This window comes from Coregonus clupeaformis, chromosome 14 (assembly GCF_020615455.1).
Source record: "Coregonus clupeaformis isolate EN_2021a chromosome 14, ASM2061545v1, whole genome shotgun sequence".
Taxonomy (NCBI): Eukaryota; Metazoa; Chordata; class Actinopteri; order Salmoniformes; family Salmonidae; genus Coregonus; species Coregonus clupeaformis.
The window spans coordinates 22241867-22266193 of record NC_059205.1 but is presented as its reverse complement, the minus strand read 5'-3'; the positions used below and the strand labels follow the sequence as shown (position 1 = coordinate 22266193).

Here is a 24327-nt window from a genome sequence, read left to right as displayed (position 1 = left end):
AAAGAAGACCTATGATTGGAAGTAGATAAATGGAACTAATCTCTAAAATTAATCATGCTTGTAAATACATTTATCCTGAGTGTGAAAACATTTAGTCAAAGGGTGGATTGATAGATTAATTTGTATTTTAAAAATAATGACTAAAAGATTTCACCCCAAATACAGTATAAATGTGTGAACGGTGTTATAGTTATAATGTAGTGTCAACCCACTAACAGAGGGGGGGGGGGGGTTAGAAACTGCTGAGACAACATTCCAGGAGGAAGGAGACTTGGAAGTATTTAAACATTCTGTACTGTGGAATTATACAGACCGCCTAAATGTGGGCGGAGCAAAGTGCCTTTGTGTTAAGGGGTATAAAAGCTGTATATGTGTTTTTTGGTGGCAGAGCTCTCCATGATTAAACATACAGATCATTCTTGCTGGTTGTGGACCTTTGTTTAATTCATGATTAAACCAGAGCCTTACACCCTCTGGGAATTATTCAGAGCATTAAGTTTGATTAATTAGAGATAGAAATTCTCGTGACACTAATTTTGTACATTTGCCCACTGACAAAGACATGATCAGTCTATCATTTTAATGGTAGGTTTATTTGAACAGTGAGAGACAGAATAACAACAAAGAAATCCAGAAAAACGCATGTCAAAAATGTTATAAATGGATTTGCATTTTAATGAGGGAAATAAGTATTTGACCACCTCTCAATCAGAAAGACTTCTGGCTCCCAGGTGTCTTTTATACAGGTAATGAGCTGAGATTAGGAGCACACTCTTAAAGGGAGTGCTCTTAATCTCAGCTTGTTACCTGTATAAAAGACACCTGTCCAGAGAAGCAATCAATCAATCAGATTCCAAACTCTCCACCATGGCCAAGACCAAAGAGCTCTCCAAGGGAGTCAGGGACAATATTGTAGACCTACACAAGGCTGGAATGGGCTACAAGACCATCGCCAAGCAGCTTGGTGAGAAGGTGACAACAGTTGGTGCGATATTTCGCAAATGGAAGAAACACAAAATAACTGTCAATCTCTCTCGGCCTGGGGCTCCATGCAAGATCTCACCTCGTGGAGTTGCAATGATCATGAGAACGGTGAGGAATCAGCCCAGAACTACACGGGAGGATCTTGTCAATTATATCAAGGCAGCTGGGACCATAGTCACCAAGAAAACAATTGGTAACACACTATGCCGTGAAGGACTGAAATCCTGCAGCGCCCGCAAGGTCCCCCTGCTCAAGAAAACACATATACAGGGCCGTCTGAAGTTTGCCAATGAACATCTGAATGATTCAGAGGAGAACTGGGTGAAAGTATTGTGGTCAGATGAGACCAAAATCGAGCTCTTTGGCATCAACTCAATTCGCCGAGTTTGGAGGAGGAGGAATGTTGCCTATGACCCCAAGAACACCATCCCCGCCGTCAAACATGAAGGTGAAAACATTAGGCTTTGGGGGTGTTTTTCTGCTAAGGGGACAGGACAACTTCACCGCATCAAAGGGACGATGGACGGGGCCATGTACCGGTCAAATCTTGGGTGAGAACCTTCTTCCCTCAGCCAGGACATTGAAAATGGGTCATGGTTGGTATTCCAGCATGACAATGACCAAAAACATACGGCCAAGGCAACAAAGAAGTGGCTCAAGAAGAAGCACATTAAGGTCCTGGAGTGGCCTAGCCAGTCTCCAGACCTTAATCCCATAGAAAATCTGTGGAGGGAGCTGAAGGTTCGAGTTGCCAAACATCAGCCTCGAAACCTTAATGACTTGGAGAAGTTCTGCAAAGAGGAGTGGGACAAAATCCCTCCTGAGATGTGTGCAAACCTGGTGGCCAACTACAAGAAACGTCTGACCTCTGTGATTGCCAACAAGGGTTTTGCCACCAAGTACTAAGTCATGTTTTGCAGAGGGGTCAAATACTTATTTCCCTCATTAAAATGCAAATCAATTCATAAAATTTTTGACATGTGTTTTTCTGGATTTTTGTTGTTGTTATTCTGTCTCTCACTGTTCAAATAAAGCTACCATTAAAATTAAAGACTGATATTTCTTTGTTAGTGGGCAAACGTACAAAATCAGCAGGGGATCAAATACTTTTTTCCCTCACTGTATGCCTTTTCTATTCCACATTTCAGTCAGGTAAATGCAGCATTTCTTTATCATGGTCTGATAGCAGGGATTCAGTTCATTTTGGGTGTCAGGATCCTTCGGTGCTCAGGATCCATCTGTCCACTACTCATGGCCTACGGGGAAGCGACCAACATGCATATCAAAGAGTATCTCTCCTCTCTCAGTAGCACAAGTTAGGGCAACAGTTAAGGCAACAGTGTTGTTTACATTAGACTTTTCCAGAGGCGGTCGTATGATGGCTTTTACAGGTTCTTCAGTCTGTAATACACTAAATGTTCCTTCCCTTTTATCTTGCATGAGCTCTTAAGTTCAGTTTGCATTATGGACACATATGTTAACCGTACTCTCATACGCCCCTAGATGAAAGAACTAGCATGGAACATCAGTCGTCATCACTAGAACTAACACTGCTTGTCCTCCCTATTTTATGTTATCCTACTTGTATGCTGAGCATGAGAGGCACCTGGCGAACCTCTGTTCAACATTGATGCTGGCAATCAATGACAAGGTACTGGAACTCATCATGGCTCTGGATCCTTCATCACCGCTGCTACTGCTTCTCAAATCGGTCCAGGATTCACCCTCAAGATCACGGGCCAATGATCCTCTTCTCCTACAACATTACATTTGATTTATTCTTTTTTCAAGGGGTCTGAATACTTTCCAGATGCACGGTCTATGTTTTATTGTCGTTAACACCGGATAGGTGCAGTTTAATATTTTGTTTTACAGGGTCAGCCGTAGTAGAACGGCACCCCTGGAGAAAATTAGGGTTAAGTGCCTTGCTCAAGGGCACATAGACATATTCTTCACCTTGTCGGCTCGGGTATTCAAACCAGCGACCTTTCGGTTACCGACCCAACGCTCTAACTGCTAGGCTACTTCTTGCATCATATAACACGATACAATGCAATTTTCAGTCACCTATTTGGCCAATTGTGTTACAGATCATTTCTTATTTTAATAAACTGATTTGAGCTTTTGGACATGTTAAAATGTTTGTCATAATGTGCATAATGTTTTTAAAAAGTCTCATGGAATGTAGACCTAGATTGAACACTACATATTGGCTATTGTAGGCGATATCATAGAAGTCACCCACTATATCCATGTGTAAATGTTATGGCAGCTGCTCCATTAGTTTCCTCTGTAGCTCAGCTGGTAGAGCACGGCGCTTGTAACGCCAAGGTAGTGGGTTCGATCCCCGGGACCACCCATACACAAAAAATGTATGCACGCATGACTGTAAGTCGCTTTGGATAAAAGCGTCTGCTAAATGGTATATTATTATTTATTGTTGATAGGTCACTCTGGTAGACCTACGTTATGCTCAAATAGCCACAATAGAATATTGGCCACTGTCTGAAACTGTAACTTAAAGTGGGTACAGCCTCAGCGTTCACAGTTAACACGTGCCAGAAGTAGCACAGAATACTAGCTAAATTAAAGTTTCCGCTCACAAGACCTGAAATTTGCTCAGTGCTGGAAAAAATGTGAGGGAACATTGGTGACGATAGCATTTTAGGTCAGTCAAGTTCAGGAAGTGAATTTCAATTCCTATTAGAGACAGGGAAAAATTTAACTATGCATGTAACCCCTAGCACTCTGTCCTTACCAGGCTGTGGAGGTCGGAAAGCTGTGTAGCGTGGGGCTCTGTGCCTCTCCTCTCTCTCCTCTGAGGCTGTGTCTGGGGTGGTGATGGTGGTGTGGTCCAGGGGGGTCCGTGCTTCTCTGCCTCTGGGACTGCTCTCCGTCCTGGGCTTGGGTCTGTACGTGCCACTGGCTGCTTGCCTGCTTCAACCACCGACCACCCAGACCCCATTTTTCCAGATAGACCCGGCAGAGGTCATAGTTCATAGCTGAGTAGTAGAGAAAGTCTAAGGCAAGTAGTACCATGACAAAGAAACCATAGATCCATACGCCGATCAGAGCTGTGTAGTTACTGATTGTAGGGGAGAAGGAAGAGAAGAGGGAAAAAGAGAGACAGAAATAATAAGTATTAGTCTAAAACCATCCCAGAGATCATTTGTCTCTCACACAGACGATTAGCAAACAGTTTGTATTTCCCTTTGTTATTGTGTTGCAATAAATCGAGTTCGAGGCTAATGCCCCTAATAAATGCAAAGTTTTAGGGATGTAGAAGATGCTCTCGGTTCTCAGATGGTGTAAATGGATTAACATTTGTATTTGCGTCAATCAATTGATCCAATTATAAGCAATGTCAGAGGTGTGTAAGATAGCCCAAGTCCTGTAATTGCATTTCATGGGTATAGGAGGAGATTGGTTTGGCAGGAAGAAGAGAGAAAAAAAGAGAGGGTCAGGAATTAGGAGAGAGAGAGAGAGAGAGAGAGAGAGAGAGAGAGAGAGAGAGAGAGAGAGAGAGAGAGAGAGAGAGAGAGAGAGAGAGAGAGAGAGAGAGAGAGAGAGAGAGAGAGAGAGAGAGAGAGAGAGAGAGAGAGAGAGAGAGAGAGAGAGAGAGAGAGAGAAGCAAATATGTTGAGCAGAGTGTGTGTAACAGGGTTTAAGAAAATTGTGGCTAAGGGGTCTTACATATATCCTCTACAGTTGGCCAAAGAGCTGAAGCTCTGTTTCATTGAGACCCAGAGCAGCCTAGTAGGATGAACCAGAGCCTACTGCGTAAACTGTGAAATGTCACTCTATGCCCTATATAGTGCACTACGTTTTACCAGGGTCCAGGAGTGTGAACTGTAAAATTGAATTTCTACGCTTACATCACACTGGAACCAATGCTAACTATAACTCTAACCTCAGCAAGCCATATAATTTATAGAATTATCTACATGCTCTGTCATTAATGTGATGCAGTAGACCTAGCTATATGCATTTTTGTTGATTAGAATTCATACATGCCTATCCAACATTACTCTACTCTCTTAACTGTCCCCTTGCCATACACCTTGAATAAAAAGGCCTATGAACTTTTTGGGGGAGTACTTTACTTTTACCAAGTACTCTCTCTAGACCTGTCTCAACACAATTAAGTCAATCTATATATCACACCTATCTCAATAAGACTGCAGAACTGGCTGGGTACAAGCACATCATTTAACCACAGAACACAACATAACAAATTAACTGGCATGACAATCCGTCTCATGGGAGGCCTAAAAGCACGCCCCAACAAGCCACGCATCCAAGCCTTCTAATAGGCTGCTGCCGCTACAATATAGTTTGTCAAGATGCATTTTTTTTCTACTTGACACATACCAAAAGCAATGCATTTAAATGACTACAAAAACGACTAAAACAAAACATGAGACATTAATCGGTCCTGTCTTTTCATGTGCATATGACAAATAAACAAATAAACTTGACGAGAGCATTGCAACCAATATCCAATGGGCAGAACTTAACGTGTACTGGGTCGTTCCACGAAATCAGTATATTTGATGTGTTAAGTAGAAATTATGCACCTGTATTGCATTTTAAAAGCCTGTTTCATTAAATGAATTGCCCTTTATTATAGACCACACGGAGAATTCAATAAATCAAATTTTCAATATGAATAAAGACTTGCTAAAGTGTCAAAATTCTGCATTTTGACATGCCCTTCCGTGCACCCTCTGTGACTTTTTTTCTGAAGATTATTATATATTTCTGATTAGTGATTAATTTACCTCTTACTCTTCCCAACCCGGCAGTATTTCTGAATTGCGGGTAAAAAAAAATCCAAAATGTTTGATATCCCCACTAGGAATTACATATCACATTCCAACAGGAATTACACATCACTTCGCAAGCCATCATAATGTGACTTGCAGGCCTGATAACCTTAAGTTTCAGGCCACTGTATTAGGGTAAAATTAGGCCCTCAAAATAAGGCCTTAATAAATGCTAGTTATATTATGTTTAATAATTGTATTTTAAAGAAACATATTTGCTTACGATTTCACTTGGTGAAGGCCACAGGACTGAAAATGGATGAATGCAACAACCATGTCTCTGTCACAATAAAATACAGTCGTGGGTGGTACAATTCACTCAAAAGGCAAGGCACCCTGGGAAATATGCAAATAAGGCTTTACACTAAGCAGTGTGTTAATTCAACACTGAAAAGTGTGGACCCGTGTAGATACTGGACCAGTTTAAATGTAACACTGTCAGTGTTGATTTAACACTGGAGAATTTTCTGTGTATATGATTATAGTTTACACAAAGGGATATATGCTAAGGCGATGTCCGGCAGTATGCTGATACAAATTCCATTTCCCCTCAACACTTCTCAATACTTATTACGTCTGTATCCCAAATATAAGACTATTCCCTACTTTTGACCAGAGCTCTATGGGTGCCATTTGGGACGCATCATAAGAGTTTATATTTGGTTATTTGAGTACTCAGACTCCTCAGCATGTGTAGCTGTCTGCTCCTTAGGATACTGTAGGATACTGTAGTAGTCGGCACACTCCTGGCCAAAGTATTACATTCTTAATGTTAGACTAGAGTATTCCTCTTGAGCAGCCTAAAGGGCACTACAGGGACAAAGTGCGGCTGCGTTGGATATGGGTTTGGGTTCAGTCCACCCAAAAAGCTTTTACTTTCTCATTTGTACACACTGCAAACCTCTTCAGAGGAAACTTTCCAAAAGGTATGTTACAGAGTCTGCAAGCCTTGTTATATTCATCATCTCTAGCACCACCCCAACATCAACTGCGTTTCTATGTTTTGTGGGAAAAAGATAGAGGGAGATAAGTGTTTCCAATGACATCATCGGTGTGCTTCATGTGATTTTAACCAATTATGAGTAGGCATTGCCTACTAATTGCCTAATAACAGTCTACTAATAGGTTGATGATGTCATTGGAAACACTTATTTTCCTCTATCTTGTTTTACTACAAAACATAGAAACGTACCGTTTTCATATACGTTGATGTTGGGGTGGTGCTGGAGAGGATGTTGAAACATTTTGAAATGTCCCTTTAACCATTGCACATAGATTATAGGCCACTTGTACACTACCAGCCTTTTTAGAAGAACTTCTAAGGAAATGTTACAGAATCAGTCTTGTCAACGATTCCACTCTTAGAGAGGACTTCTGCATTACAAACTAAAGTAATGAAACACAAATGTGTGAATGAATGCAGCACATCTGCTCCACTGTTGACTCTGGACTCACTTGTGTGAGAAGCCATCAGAGCTGGTGGTGAGGTTGAGCTGCATGAAGTTCTGGAACTCTGTCTCATTGCAGCAGTACTTGAAGGCAGTGTTGTTATGATGACAGCAGAACATGTAGGTCTTGTTGTCCGAGAGACGCGGGCAGTGGAACCCAAAGTGGTAGCGCCCCTTGTGGTCGGAGTATGGCTCGCACACCCGGAAGTGTGCGGAGAGAGCTGTGGAGAAAAACACAGAATCAAATTATGTTGAATGATGTTGTGGCAACATGTCTAACTTTTTGTAGAATGGTAGTGATGTGATAAGCAACAGACTCATGACATATACTCATCACTGCATCCTGTGTCAAAAGGTTGGCTGGACTTTCCTAAAGACCTGTAGATCTCTACATTACTCCCTTCTTGTTTACAAGGCCCTACTTCATAAACTTCTAATTTTGCTGTTGAAGTATACAACTTGAGTTGCCTAACCGGTTCACATGATTGGTTCACTCAAGGTTCCTAGGGTCTCCACCGAGCTAGGTAAATCTGCTTTTAGTTTTAATGCATCATATTGCTGGAACATAATTCAAAATACATTTAATCTTGATGTTTTGGTGCCGTTCGGGCAATTTAAAGTATTGATTGGGGACTTACAGTGGGGGAAAAAAGTATTTAGTCAGCCACCAATTGTGCAAGTTCTCCCACTTAAAAAGATGAGAGAGGCCTGTAATTTTCATCATAGGTACACGTCAACTATGACAGACAAAATGAGAATTTTTTTTCCAGAAAATCACATTGTAGGATTTTTTATGAATTTATTGGCATATGATGGTGGAAAATAAGTATTTGGTCAATAACAAAAGTTTCTCAATACTTTGTTATATACCCTTTGTTGGCAATGACACAGGTCAAACGTTTTCTGTAAGTCTTCACAAGGTTTTCACACACTGTTGCTGGTATTTTGGCCCATTCCTCCATGCAGATCTCCTCTAGAGCAGTGATGTTTTGGGGCTGTCGCTGGGCAACATAGACTTTCAACTCCCTCCAAAGATTTTCTATGGGGTTGAGATCTGGAGACTGGCTAGGCCACTCCAGGACCTTGAAATGCTTCTTACGAAGCCACTCGTTCGTTGCCCGGGCGGTGTGTTTGGGATCATTGTCATGCTGAAAGACCCAGCCACGTTTCATCTTCAATGCCCTTGCTGATGGAAGGAGGGTTTCACTCAAAATCTCACGATACATGGCCCCATTCATTCTTTCCTTTACACGGATCAGTCGTCCTGGTCCCTTTGCAGAAAAACAGCCCCAAAGCATGATGTTTCCAACCCCATGCTTCACAGTAGGTATGGTGTTCTTTGGATGCAACTCAGCATTCTTTGTCCTCCAAACATGACGAGTTGAGTTTTTACCAAAAAGTTATATTTTGGTTTCATCTGACCGTATGACATTCTCCCAATCCTCTTCTGGATCATCCAAATGCACTTCAGACGGGCCTGGACATGTACTGGCTTAAGCAGGGGGACACGTCTCGCACTGCAGGATTTGAGTCCCTGGCGGCGTAGTGTGTTACTGATGGTAGGCTTTGTTACTTTGGTCCCAGCTCTCTGCAGGTCATTCACTAGGTCCCCCCGTGTGGTTCTGGGATTTTTGCTCACCGTTCTTGTGATCATTTTGACCCCACGGGGGTGAGATCTTGCGTGGAGCCCCAGATCGAGGGAGATTATCAGTGGTCTTGTATGTCTTCCATTTCCTAATAATTGCTCCCACAGTTGATTTCTTCAAACCAAGCTGCTTACCTATTGCAGATTCAGTCTTCCCAGCCTGGTGCAGGTCTACAATTTTGTTTTTGGTGTCCTTTGACAGCTCTTTGGTCTTGGCCATTGTGGAGTTTGGAGTGTGACTGTTTTAGGTTGTGGACAGGTGTCTTTTATACTGATAACAAGTTCAAACAGGTGCCATTAATACAGGTAACGACTGGAGGACAGAGGAGCCTCTTAAAGAAGAAGTTACAGGTCTGTGAGAGCCAGAAATCTTGCTTGTTTGTAGGTGACCAAATACTTTTTTTCCACCATAATTTGCAAATAAATTCATAAAAAATCCTACAATGGGATTTTCTGGAAAAAAAATTCTCAATTTGTCTGACATAGTTGACGTGTACCTATGATGAAAATTACAGGCCTCTCTCATCTTTTTAAGTGGGAGAACTTGCACAATTGGTGGCTGACTAAATACTTTTTTTCCCCACTGTATTTGTGGCGGAATGTAGCTGTTTTTCTGTGTGATTTGTGATGTTTTATTTTGTGCTTCCCATGACTGTATTTTTGTATTTTAATGTGTGTGCAGTGGCGACCCATCATTCAGGTGGGGTTGCCTGTTTTGCATGTTATTTTGGCATTAATACGTGTCACATATCAGTTTGCAAACAATGTAAAATAAAATAAAAAATCATTGAGTTAATAAAGCCTCCATACAAACACGGTCTCTTTTGTGCTTTCTTGAGTAAGGCAGCTCCAAAATGCAGGTGCTTTCTGTGTTCTCTAGTTGCGCCTTGATTGGCTCAGTGTTCTGTCACTCATGGGGACACTACGTCACTGCCAAATTTACAGGTAGAGCTAAAAAATTCAAGCCCTTTGGGTGCTGCAATAGAGTTACATTAGAAGTGCCCATCCAAGAAGGCTCAAGGACATTGGCCACAGATAAAATGACGTCAAATCACGTTATATCTACAGTAGTTTTGATTGGACTGATCATGTCAACATCATACTTTCAAAATCTTAGCTAGCAGTCATCATCAAGTCCACAATCTACTGGCAAATCCTTTTTAATCCTTGTCATATGAAGAGAAATAATGAAGAGAAATTATAGACCGTATCGGTGCTCATCGGCCATTGGACATAAACATTACACAACAAGTTGGAAATTGCAAATTCAACAATGAGTGGTTTGAAAGGAATCAGTGGCTTACTAACTGCAAGCGTTGTAAAGCAATCACTAGCCTGCTATTCAGTGGAGTGGGTGTGTGGTCCCAATTCTGGGTTTACAGGTCACTTTTCCAAGCGTAAAATTATAAACATTCAACATTGGCCATGCTGTCAATCCAGCATGATTTCTGCCACGCTCAAAACAACTGTTAACTCAGAACTGGGAAATCTGACTTCAGTGAGTTCAAGACAACTGGGAAGTTGGGAAAAAACGAGCTCCGACTGGGAAAATAAGTTTTGAAAGGTCATCCAACTCGGAATTGTAAATCGGGAACCTCGGGCCTCTTTCTAGAGCTAAGACCTGAAGATCACTGACGTCATCATGATTCGCCCTTGTTTTTTTCAGAGTTCCCAGTTGTCTTGAAAGCACCATAAATCCAGAGAATGCCAGACTTTGATGACAAAGTTTGATGACAGAATTTGCCCACAAGAAGGACCGCCACGACACATTCCTGTTCAAGTGAGCACAGCACAACAAGGTGAGTCCAAAAATGTATTGTACACTGCTGCATAAATGATGTAATATGCCAGAGAGATATGTATACTGTAGCTAAGAAAGTAATACAAAGGGTATGTTGTGGAGTAAACTGTTAGGTGCCTCATCCTTGTAATTTGGTCTATTTTCCCCTCTTAATTTTGCCTTCTGTTCGGACTTGGTGGTGCACATGTAGCCTATAGCCTGTTTTGGAGAAATGTAATCATTGAATATTGTAAGAGCTTTCATTGTCTGTTTATATGTCTCCTTTATTTATCCTACGGTTCTGACTTGGTGTACAGGGAGAACACTGTAAGAACGGCCCATGTTCTGAATTCTGTCGCTGTACATTTCAAAAGTGCTAAACAAATAGTTAAACTGACTACATCCGTCCTAGCTCGCTTATTAATGTCTTAATCAAATTTACGGGTTGCCTCTTATCCACTTGTCGTCCCATTATGCCATAGTTTATACACCTCAATTGTCAGTAGAAACCACGTTTGTTTAAGCAAGTCAGCCATATCAGCTATGTTTTTTTTTAAAGGAAGTAAATGAGGCTGAATGAACTGTTTCGCTGCCAGACAAGGCTCTGCTGATAGCCAGGTGTAGATATGGTAAGGTGTTGGGGCTGCTGTTGGGACTCTGCTGTTCAGACAGCTTTATGTAGGCCCTAACAGTTTGTGGGCACCGCCAGTCACCGTTATATTGCAATTAATGTATTGTTTAGTGTTGTGTTGTGTAGTGGCTTTGCTGGTATGCATCCCCCTAATTTTTTGTTTGTTTGCCCCACCAAGATTTACATGCTAAAATCGGCACTGTGTGTGTGTGTATGTATATACAGTTAAAGTCGGAAGTTTACATACACCTTAGCCAAATAAATTTCAACTCAGTTTTTCACAATTCCTGACATTTAATCCAAGTAAGAATTCCCTGTCTTAGGTCAGTTAGGATCACCACTTTATTTTAAGAATGTGAAATGTCAGAATAATAGTAGAGAGAATTATTTATTTCAGCTTTTATTTATTTCATCACATTCCCAGTGTGTCAGAAGTTTACATACACTCAATTAGTATTTGGTAGCATTGCCTTAAAATTGTTTAACCTGGGTCAAACGTTTCGGGTAGCCTTCCACAATTTTCCCACAATAAGTTGGGTGAATTTTGGCCCATTCCTCCTGACAGAGCTGGTGTAACGGAGTCAGGTTTGTAGGCCTCCTTGCTCGCACACACATTTTCAGTTCTGCCCACAGATTTTCTATAGGATTGAGGTCAGGACTTTGTGATGGCCACTCCAATACCTTGACTTTGTTGTCCTGAAGCCATTTTGCCACAACTTTGGAAGTATGCTTGGGGTCATTGTTCATTTGGAAGACCCATTTGCGACCAAGCTTAAACTTTCTGATTGATGTTTTGAGATGTTGCTTCAATATATCCACATAAGTTTCCTTCCTCATAATGCCATCTATTTTGTGAAGTGCACCAGTCCCTCCTGCAGCAAAGCACCCCCACAGCATGATGCTGCCACCCCCGTGCTTCACGGTTGGGATGGTGTTCTTCCTTCCAAGCAACCACCTTTTTCCTCCAAACATAACGATGGTCATTATGGCCAAACAGTTCTATTTTTGTTTAATCAGACCAGAGGACATTTCTCCAAAAAGTACGATCTTTGTCCTCATGTGCAGTTGCAAACCGTAGTCTGGCTTTTTTATGGCGGTTTTAGAGCTGTGGCTCGATATAGGACTTTTTTTCTGTGGATATAGATACTTTTGTACCTGTTTCCTCCAGCATCTTCACAAGGTCCTTTGCTGTTGTTCTGGGATTTATTTGCACTTCTCAAACCAAAGTACGTTCATCTCTAGGAGACATAACGCGTCTCCTTCCTGAGTGGTATGACGCGTGGTCCCATAGGGTTTATACTTGCGTACTATTGTTTGTACAGATGAACGTGGTACCTTAAGGTGTTTGGAAATTGCTCCCAAGGATGAGCCAGACTTGTGGAGGTCTAAAAAAATTTTCTGAGGTCTTGCCTGATTTCTTTTGATTTTCTCATGATGTCAAGCAAAGAGGCACTGATTTTGAAGGTAGGCCTTGAAATACATCCACAGGTACACCTCCAATTGACTCAAATTATGTCAATTAGCCTATCAGAAGCTTCTAAAGCCATGACACCATTTTCTGGAATTTTCCAAGCTGTTTAAAGGCACAGTCAACTTAGTGTATGTAAACTTCTGACCCACTGGAATTGTGATACGGTGAATTATAAGTGAAATAATCTGTCTGTAAACAATTGTTGGAAAAATTACTTGTGTCATGCACAAAATAGATGTTATGTATGATTCTCTAGTACATATGTTGTAGAATGAAACACCTACAGAGGGGAGAACAAGTATTTGATACACTGCCGATTTTGCAGGTTTTCCTACTTACAAAGCATGTAGAGGTCTGTAATTTTTATCATAGGTACACTTCAACTGTGAGAGACGGAATCTAAAACAAAAATCCAGAAAATCACATTGTATGATTTTTAAGTAATTAATTTGCATTTTATTGCATGACATAAGTATTTGATCACCTACCAACCAGTAAGAAATCCGTCTCTCACAGACCTGTTAGTTTTTCTTTAAGAAGCCCTCCTGTTCTCCACTCATTACCTGTATTAACTGCACCTGTTTGAACTTGTTACCTGTATAAAAGACACCTGTCCACACACTCAATCAAACAGACTCCAACCTCGCCACAATGGCCAAGACCAGAGAGCTGTGTAAGGACATCAGGGATAAAATTGTAGACCTGCACAAGGCTGGGATGGGCTACAGGACAATAGGCAAGCAGCTTGGTGAGAAGGCAACAACTGTTGGCACAATTATTAGAAAATGGAAGAAGTTCAAGATGACGGTCAATCACCCTCGGTCTGTGGCTCCATGCAAGATCTCACCTCGTGGGGCATCAATGATCATGATGAAGGTGAGGGATCAGCCCAGAACTACATGGCAGGACCTGGTCAATGACCTGAAGAGAGCTGGGACCACAGTCTCAAAGAAAACCATTAGTAACACACTACGCCGTCATGGATTAAAATCCTGCAGTGCACGCAAGGTCCCCCTGCTCAAGCCAGCGCATGTCCAGGCCCGTCTGAAGTTTGCCAATAACCATCTGGATGATCCAGAGGAGGAATGGAAGAAGGTAATGTGGTCTGATGAGACAAAAATAGAGCTTTTTGGTCTAAACTCCACTCGCCGTGTTTGGAGGAAGAAGAAGGATGAGTACAACCCCAAGAACACCATCCCAACCGTGAAGCATGGATGTGGAAACATCATTCTTTGGGGATGCTTTTCTGCAAAGGGGACAGGACGACTGCACCGTATTGAGGGGAGGATGGATGGGGCCATGTATCGCGAGATCTTGGCCAACAACCTCCTTCCCTCAGTAAGAGCATTGAAGATGGGTCGTGGCTGGGTCTTCCAGCATGACAACGACCCGAAACACACAGCCAGGGCAACTAAGGAGTGGCTCCGTAAGAAGCATCTCAATGTCCTGGAGTGGCCTAGCCAGTCTCCAGACCTGAACCCAATAGAGAATCTTTGTAGGGAGCTGAACGTACGTATTGCCCAGCGACAGCCCCGAAACCTGAAGGATCTGGAGAAGGTCTGTATGGAGGAGTGGGCCAAAATCCCTGCTGCAGTGTATGCAAACCTGGTCAAGACCTACAGGAAACGTATGATCTCTGTAATTGCAAACAAAGGTTTCTGTACCAAACAATAAGTTCTGCTTTTCTGATGTATCAAATACTTATGTCATGCAATAAAAGGCAAATTAATTACTTAAAAATCATACAATGTGATTTTCTGGATTTTTGTTTTAGATTCCGTCTCTCACAGTTGAAGTGTACTTATGATAAAAATTACAGACCTCTACATGCTTTGTAAGTAGGAAAACCTGCAAAATCGGCAGTGTATCAAATACTTGTTCTCCCCACTGTATATGACTTAAATCAGGGTTCTTCAATTCCGGTCCTGGAGGGCCGAAACACCTCTGTTTTTCATCCTCTCCTTCTAATCAGGGGCTAATTCAGACCTGGGATACCAGGTGAGTGCAATTAACTACCAGGTAGAAATAAAAAACAGAAGTGTTTCGGCCCTCCAGGACCGGAATTGAAGAACCCTGCCTTAAATGCTTATGGATTAAGAACTAATTAAAGGGTTAAAACAGAGCAGATACATTTCTTTAGTGCAAATGCTGTGCTTCTGATAACTCCCCGCAGCTGGTCTGGGTACGTCAATGATATGTGATGGAGATACAACTCCTCGTTGTGGCTGTGTGGAGATTGGAGTAACAATGGAACTAGTGTTATCATTTGTTTGTGCTTATGACCTGACACATAGACACATGCACATAATCTCAAGGGTCAGGGAGGATGGCTGTTGGTAAATGCTTAAATGTATGTGGTTGAGAATGGGTTACGGAAGACATGTTTAAACCATGTTTAAGTATTAATTGATATGTTTTATAATGTGTTATGAAATGATAAAGGTAAAACAGAATATACATGATTGATACTTTGTACTCCAGATGCATGTCTGGATAGTGAATATAGCCAATACAGAGTGTGATTGTTCTTTAACGTACATATGTACATAATTTTTTGAGTCACGCCACTAATAAGAGACAGAGGCCCCATTTAGAGAAGCGCAAGTAGCCCTCGTGAGTAAAACAACATGTGGCACTGAGAGATGTTAATCAAATTGTATATATATATATATATATATATACATATATATATATATATATATATATATATATATATATATATATATATATATATATATATATATATTTTGGGTATAATTTGTATATTTATGTTGTATTATGCAGGGCACATATGTAAAAGAGTCCTAGGTTTCAATATGTCTTCCTTGTTAAAATAAAGGTAAAAAAGTATTTACAAAATCTACTCAATCACCATTGAGATAGCAGAGGAACGGATCTGATTGCATTGACTGCATCTTGGCTGACTTCAATGCTGAACTCCTATCTCTTACCAATGAATGGCCATAGAGCAACTGCTGGGTGGTCACATATCATATACCAACAGTATGACATACAGGTAGACAGAGGGAGTGGAGCAGAGTGTGTGTGTGTGTGTGTGTGTATGAGTGTGTGTGTGTGATAATGAGGGATGACAGAAGTGCACAGACAGCAGAACAGCAGAACGCTTTGATGCATGTAGTACATTGTAAAAAAAATCCTGTTGTTTTTACGATAACTTACTGGCAGCCAGTTACCTGTAAGTTACTGTAAAAAAAGGTACAGTATGTTACCTTAAATTCCAAAGAAATGTACTGTTCAACCAAAGTTTTTTGGAATTACGGTAATATGATGTACCTTTTTTTACAGTAATTTACAGGTAACTTGCTGCCAGTAAGTTACTGTAAAAACAACATATATTTTTTACAGTGTAATGATGAGCTGGGCTTGTCATTTTACAGAGCTATGTTTCTGCTGTGTTTGCTGCTAGTGTTTGGTGCATCATATCATATAGCTATACGCAGCAACGTCATATTGTACTGCAAATGTAATCTTGCGTTCCCAAAAGCAAGGGATATGTAGTCACTGGACTAAGGACTACAAGTTGAATTTGTGATGTTTTATGTGTGACTGTGTTTTTGTATTTTAATGTGTATATATATTTGTGTATAACATGTATTTTTATATTATATTATAAAGGGCACATTTGGAAAAGAGACCTAGGTCTCAATATGTATTCCCTGTCAAAAGAAAGGTTAAAATAAAAATAAAATAAACACTTTCCAAATGGTAAACAAGTCAAACTTCTAAAACAATAAGCCCACATCAGCAATCAGGTGTGAAGACGGGAAGCCAACTATACTTCAAAAGTTCTGTTTCTTTCACAAACCCCCCAAGAAGCCTTTAAAGTTCAGTGATTAGCTCACCGCCTTACCCAAACCTGGTATCTCCTTCTTCATCTGTTAGTCTCAGATGTTCTCTGCAACCAATTCATACCTGGCTAAAGAAGCAGCTAAATGAGGCCAGGCTGTCATTTGCATATAGATGAGGAGGCTGGTTTGCAGAGAGGAGATTTTAGGCAATTATTGTGTTATCGCAAGAAGTTTAGGTTGAAGACAAGGCTATACACAAGCCACTGCAAGATTAGTCTCTTCTCACAGCTGCTGTATCTCCGCGTGCAGAGTGCCCTGAGTCTATCGAGGAAGATTACTGCAAGAGTCTGGCTATAGTCAAGAAGTTTAGAAGGTGGTACGTCTTTGTACCATTTCAACAGGTGTCATTTAATGTCAGAATAGTTGAATTGAGATTGAACGTGAATTCCAATTCAAGGCAAACTAGCTGCTAATACAGGAAACCGTTTAATATGACCCTGTATGAGTAACCACAAACCCTAATCACCAGTTAGCGTGGGCACAAAGACAGAGAGAGAACTGTAATAGCCAAAATAAATCAGAATTGTCAGAGATTAAGCCAAAAAACTCTCAAAGTCCTACCTTTGCCCTCATAAAAAGCTCCTAAATTACAATTAAAGTTATTTGGCAGTATTCAAATATGGTATCCTTTAACCAAGAAGGCAAAACGTCAAGGAATAAAATGCAAGTATTTGCAAGACAAGAGAAGAAAAGTACAAAAAGAAAGAAAAGGTCTTTAGGATATGAAATGAAAAGCACCTGTTTTTTCCAGCGCCGCAGTATAATTATAATGTCTCAATTTTGTCCGTTGCTTGTTGTTGTTAACATCTTGTACGTTTTTAGGATAATAGTAAACGGTCTTGATGCTGGTTCACATTTGTTTCACTACCTATACAGTGAGGGAAAAATGTATTTGATCCCCTGCTGATTTTGTACGTTTGCCCACTGACAAAGAGATGATCAGTCTATAATTTTAATGGTAGGTTTATTTGAACAGTGAGAGACAGAATAACAACAAATAAATCCAGAAAAACGTGTCGAAAATGTTATAAATTGATTTGCATTTTAATGAGGTAAATAAATATTTGACCCCCTCTCAATCATAAAGATTTCTGGCTCCCAGGTGTCTTTTATACAGTGTGATGTCACGAGAGGCTGTGTCCTGGAGGGACGTTACATCCCCCTGAGGTGGCTGCAAACCCAGACAGCTATGGCTCCATCTGCTGGTATGGTCGGGAACTCCACCCCTCTATGGCCAATCTTCCCACGCAGCTGAAACAAATCAGGAGCTGATGAGCTGAAGGTTTGGGAAGGGAAGAGACACACTGAGAGGGTGTGTGGGGGGGGGTGAAGAAACACAGTCTCCAACCTGGGCTCTCTGGAGGACAAGAGTGCTGCACGTCCACTTCCAGGAGGAATATAAGGATTTGGAGATACTTACCTTTGGGGAAATACTCACCTTTGGATATATGCACCTGTGGAAATACGTGTGGGACATTTGGAAGGACGTTTTGCTGGGTTGGCCACTAGCTGCAACGTGGAAGACAGTAAGACTGGGGAAAAGTTATTTGAGCGAGGGAGAGTTATGATTTTGGATGTGGAAGAGACATCCCTGAACTGTTAACCCTTAAGAGCCACCAGAGAACAGTATTGTGTTATACTTTCGTTAGTTTCCCAAGACCTTTAATAAAATCCTTGTTTTGGTTGAACCTGGTCTCCTTGCACTACTTGAGCAATCCCGCTGAAAGCTGTGTAGCCTCTCGTGACATCACAACAGGTAACGAGCTGAGATTAGGAGCACACTCTTAAAGGGAGTGCTCCTAATCTCAGTTTGTTACCTGTATAAAAGACACCTGTCCACAGAAGCAATCAATCAGATTCCAAACTCTCCACAATGTACAAGATCAAAGAGCTCTCCAAGGATGTCAGGGACAAGATTGTAGACCTACACAAGGCTGGAATGGACTACAAGACCATCGCCAAGCAGCTTGGTGAGAAGGTGACAACAGTTGGTGCGAGTATTCGCAAATGGAAGAAACACAAAAGACCTGTCAATCTCCCTCAGCCTGGGGCTCCATGCAAGATCTCACCTCGTGGAGTTGTAATGATCATGAGAGCGGTGAGGAATCAGCCCAGAACTACACGGGAGGATCTTGTGAATGATCTCAAGGCAGCTGTGACCATAGTCACCAAGAAAACAATTGGTAACACACTATGCTGTGAAGGACTGAAATCCTGCAGCGCCCGCAAGGTCCCCCTGTTCAAGAAAGCACATATACAGTGAGGGAAAAAAGGTATTTGATCCCCTGCTGATTTTGTAAGTTTGCACACTGACAATGACATGATCAGTCTATAATTTTAATGGTATGTTTATTTGAACAGTGAGAGACAGAATAACAACAAAACAATCCTGAAAAACGCATGTCAAAAATGTTATGAATTTATTTGCATTTTAATGAGGGAAATAAGTATTTGACCCCTCTGCAAAACATGACTTAGTACTTGGTGGAAAAACCCTTGCAATCACAGAGGTCAGACGTTTCTTGTAGTTGGCCACCAGGATTGCACACATCTCAGGAGGGATTCTGTTCCACTCCTCTTTGCAGATCTTCTCCAAGTCATTAAGGTTTCGAGGCTGACGTTTGGCAACTTGAACCTTCAGCTCCCGACACAGATTTTCTATGGGATTAAGGTCTGGAGACTGGCTAGGCCACTCCAGGATCTTAATGTGCTTCTTCTTGAGCCACTCCTTTGTTGCCTTGGCCGTGTGTTTTGGGTCATTGTCATGCTGGAATACCCATCCATGACCCATTTTCAATGCCCTGGCTGAGGAAAGGAGGTTCTCACCCAAGAGTTGATGGTACATGGCCCTGTCCATCGTCCCTTTGATGCGGTGAAGTTGTCCTGTACCCTTTGCAGAAAAACACCCCCAAAGCATAATGTTTCCACCTCCATGTTTGACGGTGGGGATGGTGTTCTTGGGGTCATAGGCAGCATTCCTCCTCCTCCAAACACGGCGAGTTGAGTTGATGCCAAAGAGCTCGATTTTGGTCTCATCTGACCACAACACTGTCACCCAGTTCTCCTCTGAATCATTCAGATGTTCATTGGCAAACTTCAGACGGCCCTGTATATGTGCTTTCTTGAGCAGGGGGACCTTGCGGGTGCTGCAGGATTTCAGTCCTTCACGGCATAGTGTGTTACCAATTGTTTTCTTGGTGACTATGGTCCCAGCTGCCTTGAGATCATTGACAAGATCCTCCCGTGTAGTTCTGGGCTGATTCCTCACCGTTCTCATAATCAAATCAAATCAAATCAAATTTTATTGGTCACATGCGCCGAATACAACAGGTGCAGACATTACAGTGAAATGCTTACTTACAGCCCCTAACCAACAGTGCATTTATTTTAAACAAAAAAAGTAAAAATAAAACAACAACAAAAAAAAGTGTTGAGAAAAAAAAGAGCAGAAGTAAAATAAAGTGACAGTAGGGAGGCTATATATACAGCGGGGTACCGTTGCAGAGTCAATGTGCGGGGGCACCGGCTAGTTGAGGTAGTTGAGGTAATCATTGCAACTCCACGATGTGAGATCTTGTATGGAGCCCCAGGCCGAGGGAGATTGACAGTCTTTTGTGTTTCTTCCATTTGCAATAATCGCACCAACTGTTGTCATTTTTTATTTATTTTTTTTATTTTTTATTTTTATATATATATATATATTTTTTTTGTCACCTTCTCACCAGCTGCTTGGTGATGGTCTTGTAGCCCATTCCAGCCTTGTGTAGGTCTACAATCTTGTCCCTGACATCCTTGGAGAGCTCTTTGGTTGAGAACCTCCTTCCCTCAGCCAGGGCATTGAAAATGGGTCGTGGATGGGTATTCCAGCATGACAATGACCCAAAACACACGGCCAAGGCAACAAAGGAGTGGCTCAAGAAGAAGCACATTAAGGTCCTGGAGTGGCATAGCCAGTCTCCAGACCTTAATCCCATAGAAAATCTGTGGAGGGAGCTGAAGGTTCGAGTTGCCAAACGTCAGCCTCGAAACCTTAATGACTTGTAGAAGATCTGCAAAGAGGAGTGGAACAGAATCCCTCCTGAGATGTGTGCAAACCTGGTGGCCAACTACAAGAAACGTCTGACCTCTGTGATTGCCAACAAGGGTTTAGCCACCAAGTACTAAGTCATGTTTTGCAGAGGGGTCAAATACTTATTTCCCTCATTAAAATAAAAATCAATTTCTAACATTTTTGACATGTGTTTTTCTGGATTTTTTTATTGTTATTCTGTCTCTCACTGTTCAAATAAACCTATCATTCAAATTATAGACTGATCATGTCTTTGTCAGTGGGCAAACATACAAAATCAGCAGGGGATCAAATACTTTTTTCCCTCACTGTATATATTTTTATGAAAAACAATCTATTAACATGTTTTTGAACACTGTAATTTATTTACAAGCATGATAGCTGTACTTTTAGTTTATGGTTGATGCAGCTTGTTGGTCATTAGCCAATGGCACGTGAATACCTCCAACTGGTATTTACGACTACACAACTGGTAATTAACACTTTGTTATGAACGCAGCATTAATAACCAGAGCTCAACAAATACCACGCCCATCATTATCATATTTCCCAGCATGCTCTATAGCAGGTTGATTTTTTAAAATAGTTTGTTTCAATGTTTTTGCATGTACAATGATTAATGAATTAATCTTATGCTACACAAATATAAATGAAATACTGTACGTTTTTCTAAACTAATCCAATCTGTTAGTTGGACCTATCACACCCATTACTGAAATGGTTGTTCCAGTTTAGATGGTTTAGGCCTGTAGTGATGGGAAGTTCAACTCTTTTTACTGACTGATCTTTTCAACTCGTTCAGTCAACAGAACAAATCTTTTGACTCAATTTGTTCATTTGATTCAGTAATGCCCAGAGCATGCAAGACACCCTACCGGCAAAAGATTAACGAGAAAGACTAATTTGTGACTGAGACAAAAGTGTACATTGCTAGGCATACAAATATGATTTTTTCTTGATATCTTTGAAACAAGGTCTAGTTGAGGCTGCAACCGGACTTGATTGTGAATGACTCTTTGTGGAATGACCCGACTGCTGTGAGGGAGAGAAGCATATACTGTATTGTTTGCAAACTGCAGCAGCTCCCCAAATGATTTGTTCTCGAGTTCGAGTTTGTTAAGCAGAGGCAGGCTGCGTAGGCTATGCTTTGGTTGTACAACGCTGTGTCAATTGAAAACTTTCTATTTTCAATTAATGACATTCATTCTTGCACCATGAGCTCAATTATCAGTTCTAAGCATGTATTTGTCTTCTCTATGCTGCAAGCAGCATGATCTATTTTCCTGCTTGAACATTTGATAGATAGATGAGTTGGCAGTCGGATTAGTCTCTGGAGCCGATGAGCCGGAGAAGCGCATATTAATCCTGCTAAAGGATTCATTGCAACTGGCAGGTGAAACTAACTAAAATGAACGAGTCACTCTGAAAAATGTATCATGACTCTCGAGTAAGTAAAAACAGTTGTTTAAATATAACAAATTGTTTGCAAACTGCACATCACTAGTGGCCTGTAAACCACGAGTTTCAGCCCACTGTATTAGGGTAAAACTAGGCACTCAAAATAAGAGCGTGATCTGACCTGCGGTGGAGAGCAGAAGGAAGATGACCACCAGGACGTTGAAGGACCAGCGGTGATACATTATCATCTCTGGATCCACATGGATGGGCAGCAGGGGGGACAGCTCTGGGGTAAAGTAGAGTAGAGTAGAGCAGAGTGGAGTGGAGTGGAGTGGAGTGGAATAGAGTGGATCTGGGCAGCAGATCACGGCTGTTAAAGAGGGTCTAGCTTGCCTCAGGCAGCGTGCTCCGCCTCCTGCCCTCTCTTGTCATGGCTGCAGGGTGCAGGACGGTCCGGGTGATGCCTATAGAGGAACACAGAGGTCATCGTTCACACGAGTTACCTCACAGATCTCCTGAAACTGACAAACAATGGTTCACCCCAAAAAGATTAGCTGTAACCCACCTAAAGACATTCTATGTGTCTAGTGACAACACCATGTTATCAGCCCAAGAAGAGAGGTCCTGCTCACCTTACAAGGCAGGATCAGTGGTAACTGAATGAGAGCCAGGGAACACAGACAAAAAGTATCATCCAGAAAAGAAAGATACAGATAGTTTTGAGATGTCAGCCCTACCCCAGCCAGTGCAGCGCCAGCGAGGACCCAGTATTGAGCTGCTGCTGAGTACCTGCTGGTAAATAACACGTCTGTGTGACTGTCTCAGGCAGAAATCCATCTGGTTACAGTTTTTCTCATTCACATACAGGCATTTCTTTGAAACAATGTTGTTGATTTTCAGAACAGAGTCCTCAAGACACAGAACTCTGTGGCCTTTTGCAAAACAGTAAATGTGTTTTCAGATTGTAGTTGCCTTCTCAAAACATAAATACATTAATCAAACTATACTATACCATCAAAATTGCAAATACATTCATCAAATGAAACTCGACTGCCTGCTAAAGATTAACGCAACCATAATAATCTCTTGAGTCCAAGCAGACAAAACAGAATGTTAGTCTGTCTTCTAAAAATCCCAGTAAAACTATACATTTTCTTTGCAGTCACTAAATCATGATGATCAAAACTAGAAGTACAACTATCCAAAGGTGCAGAATTATGGGCAATCACAATCCAATTCCATGTATTCAATACAAAGGTTGGTTTTCTCATAGTTTTGTAGACTTTCCATTGACGCACAGAAACACAATCCACAATAGAAATAAGGAAAGGTGAATACAATGGAGGACCACAACTGATAAGAATGTACAGTATAGGCCTAAATCCACACCAAAAAAAAGCTCCATAATGGAAGGTCCCAATGTTGTAGATCATGACTTAGGAGTAACCCAAAGTAACGTAGAAGTAACCCAACTTCATTCTCTGCAGTTTAGTAGGGGCGTGGTATTCAGATAGTTATTTGTAGCCACCCATTAGAGTAAATGTAATTCCTGTTCATGTGTTCTGTTGCATAGTTATTACACGTTAAGGTTGAATGTTGAAATGTTTGTAACTTCAATGATGCATATAGAAGTGTATGAGTTCCCTAAAAGCCTATGTAAACCCCATTAGGTGGTATGCTTTATTATAATATGTAATAAATAATCTTAATATTATACAAGTATGTGTAAAACATTTGTTTCTGGAATTGCAGTATGTAAACTTGATGAACAGGAATGACATTTTCTCTCATGGGTGGCCAATAAGATCTACATCAAAGACAAGCCCCTAATAAGCCACACCTCCTGAAAAAAACCTAAGGATTATATTCAAAAAGACCCAGCTACTAGGTCAATCAAGCATGAGAGTAAAAAATACCCAACTGATGGGTAATCCCAATGGGTTATTCATGCAACCCAACTGGCTGGGTCAAAATAGCTTTGCGGATGTGGATATCGAATACAGAGACGTTATTTTCTTGGGAAATTGTTCTCTTCGGGCCCTAGAAACCGAACATATCTCCAACGTTTCTGTACGTTCTCTTGTCTGTCTTTCCCCCTCCCTATTTGTCCCATAGCAGTAGAGTCCGTTAGAGGGGTTGGCAGAGTAGAACAGGGCCAAGGGTGGGTCCCATATTGTGTGCAGCACCAGAGCGAGATTGTAGTGCC

General features: G+C 41.3%; 1 protein-coding gene across 1 annotated transcript; it reads right to left on the bottom strand.

Annotated features, from left to right (window-relative positions):
* Positions 1-3738: 3738 nt before the first annotated feature.
* Positions 3739-22696, bottom strand: LOC121581362 (protein shisa-like-1a). The gene is made up of 5 exons (XM_041896877.1): positions 22687-22696; positions 22511-22585; positions 22303-22407; positions 7266-7479; positions 3739-4069 (listed from the first exon to the last, which is right to left on the bottom strand). The coding sequence occupies exons 1-5, from the start codon at positions 22694-22696 to the stop codon at positions 3739-3741; spliced, it is 735 nt and encodes a 244-aa protein (XP_041752811.1).
* Between the last annotated feature and the right edge of the window lie 1631 nt (positions 22697-24327).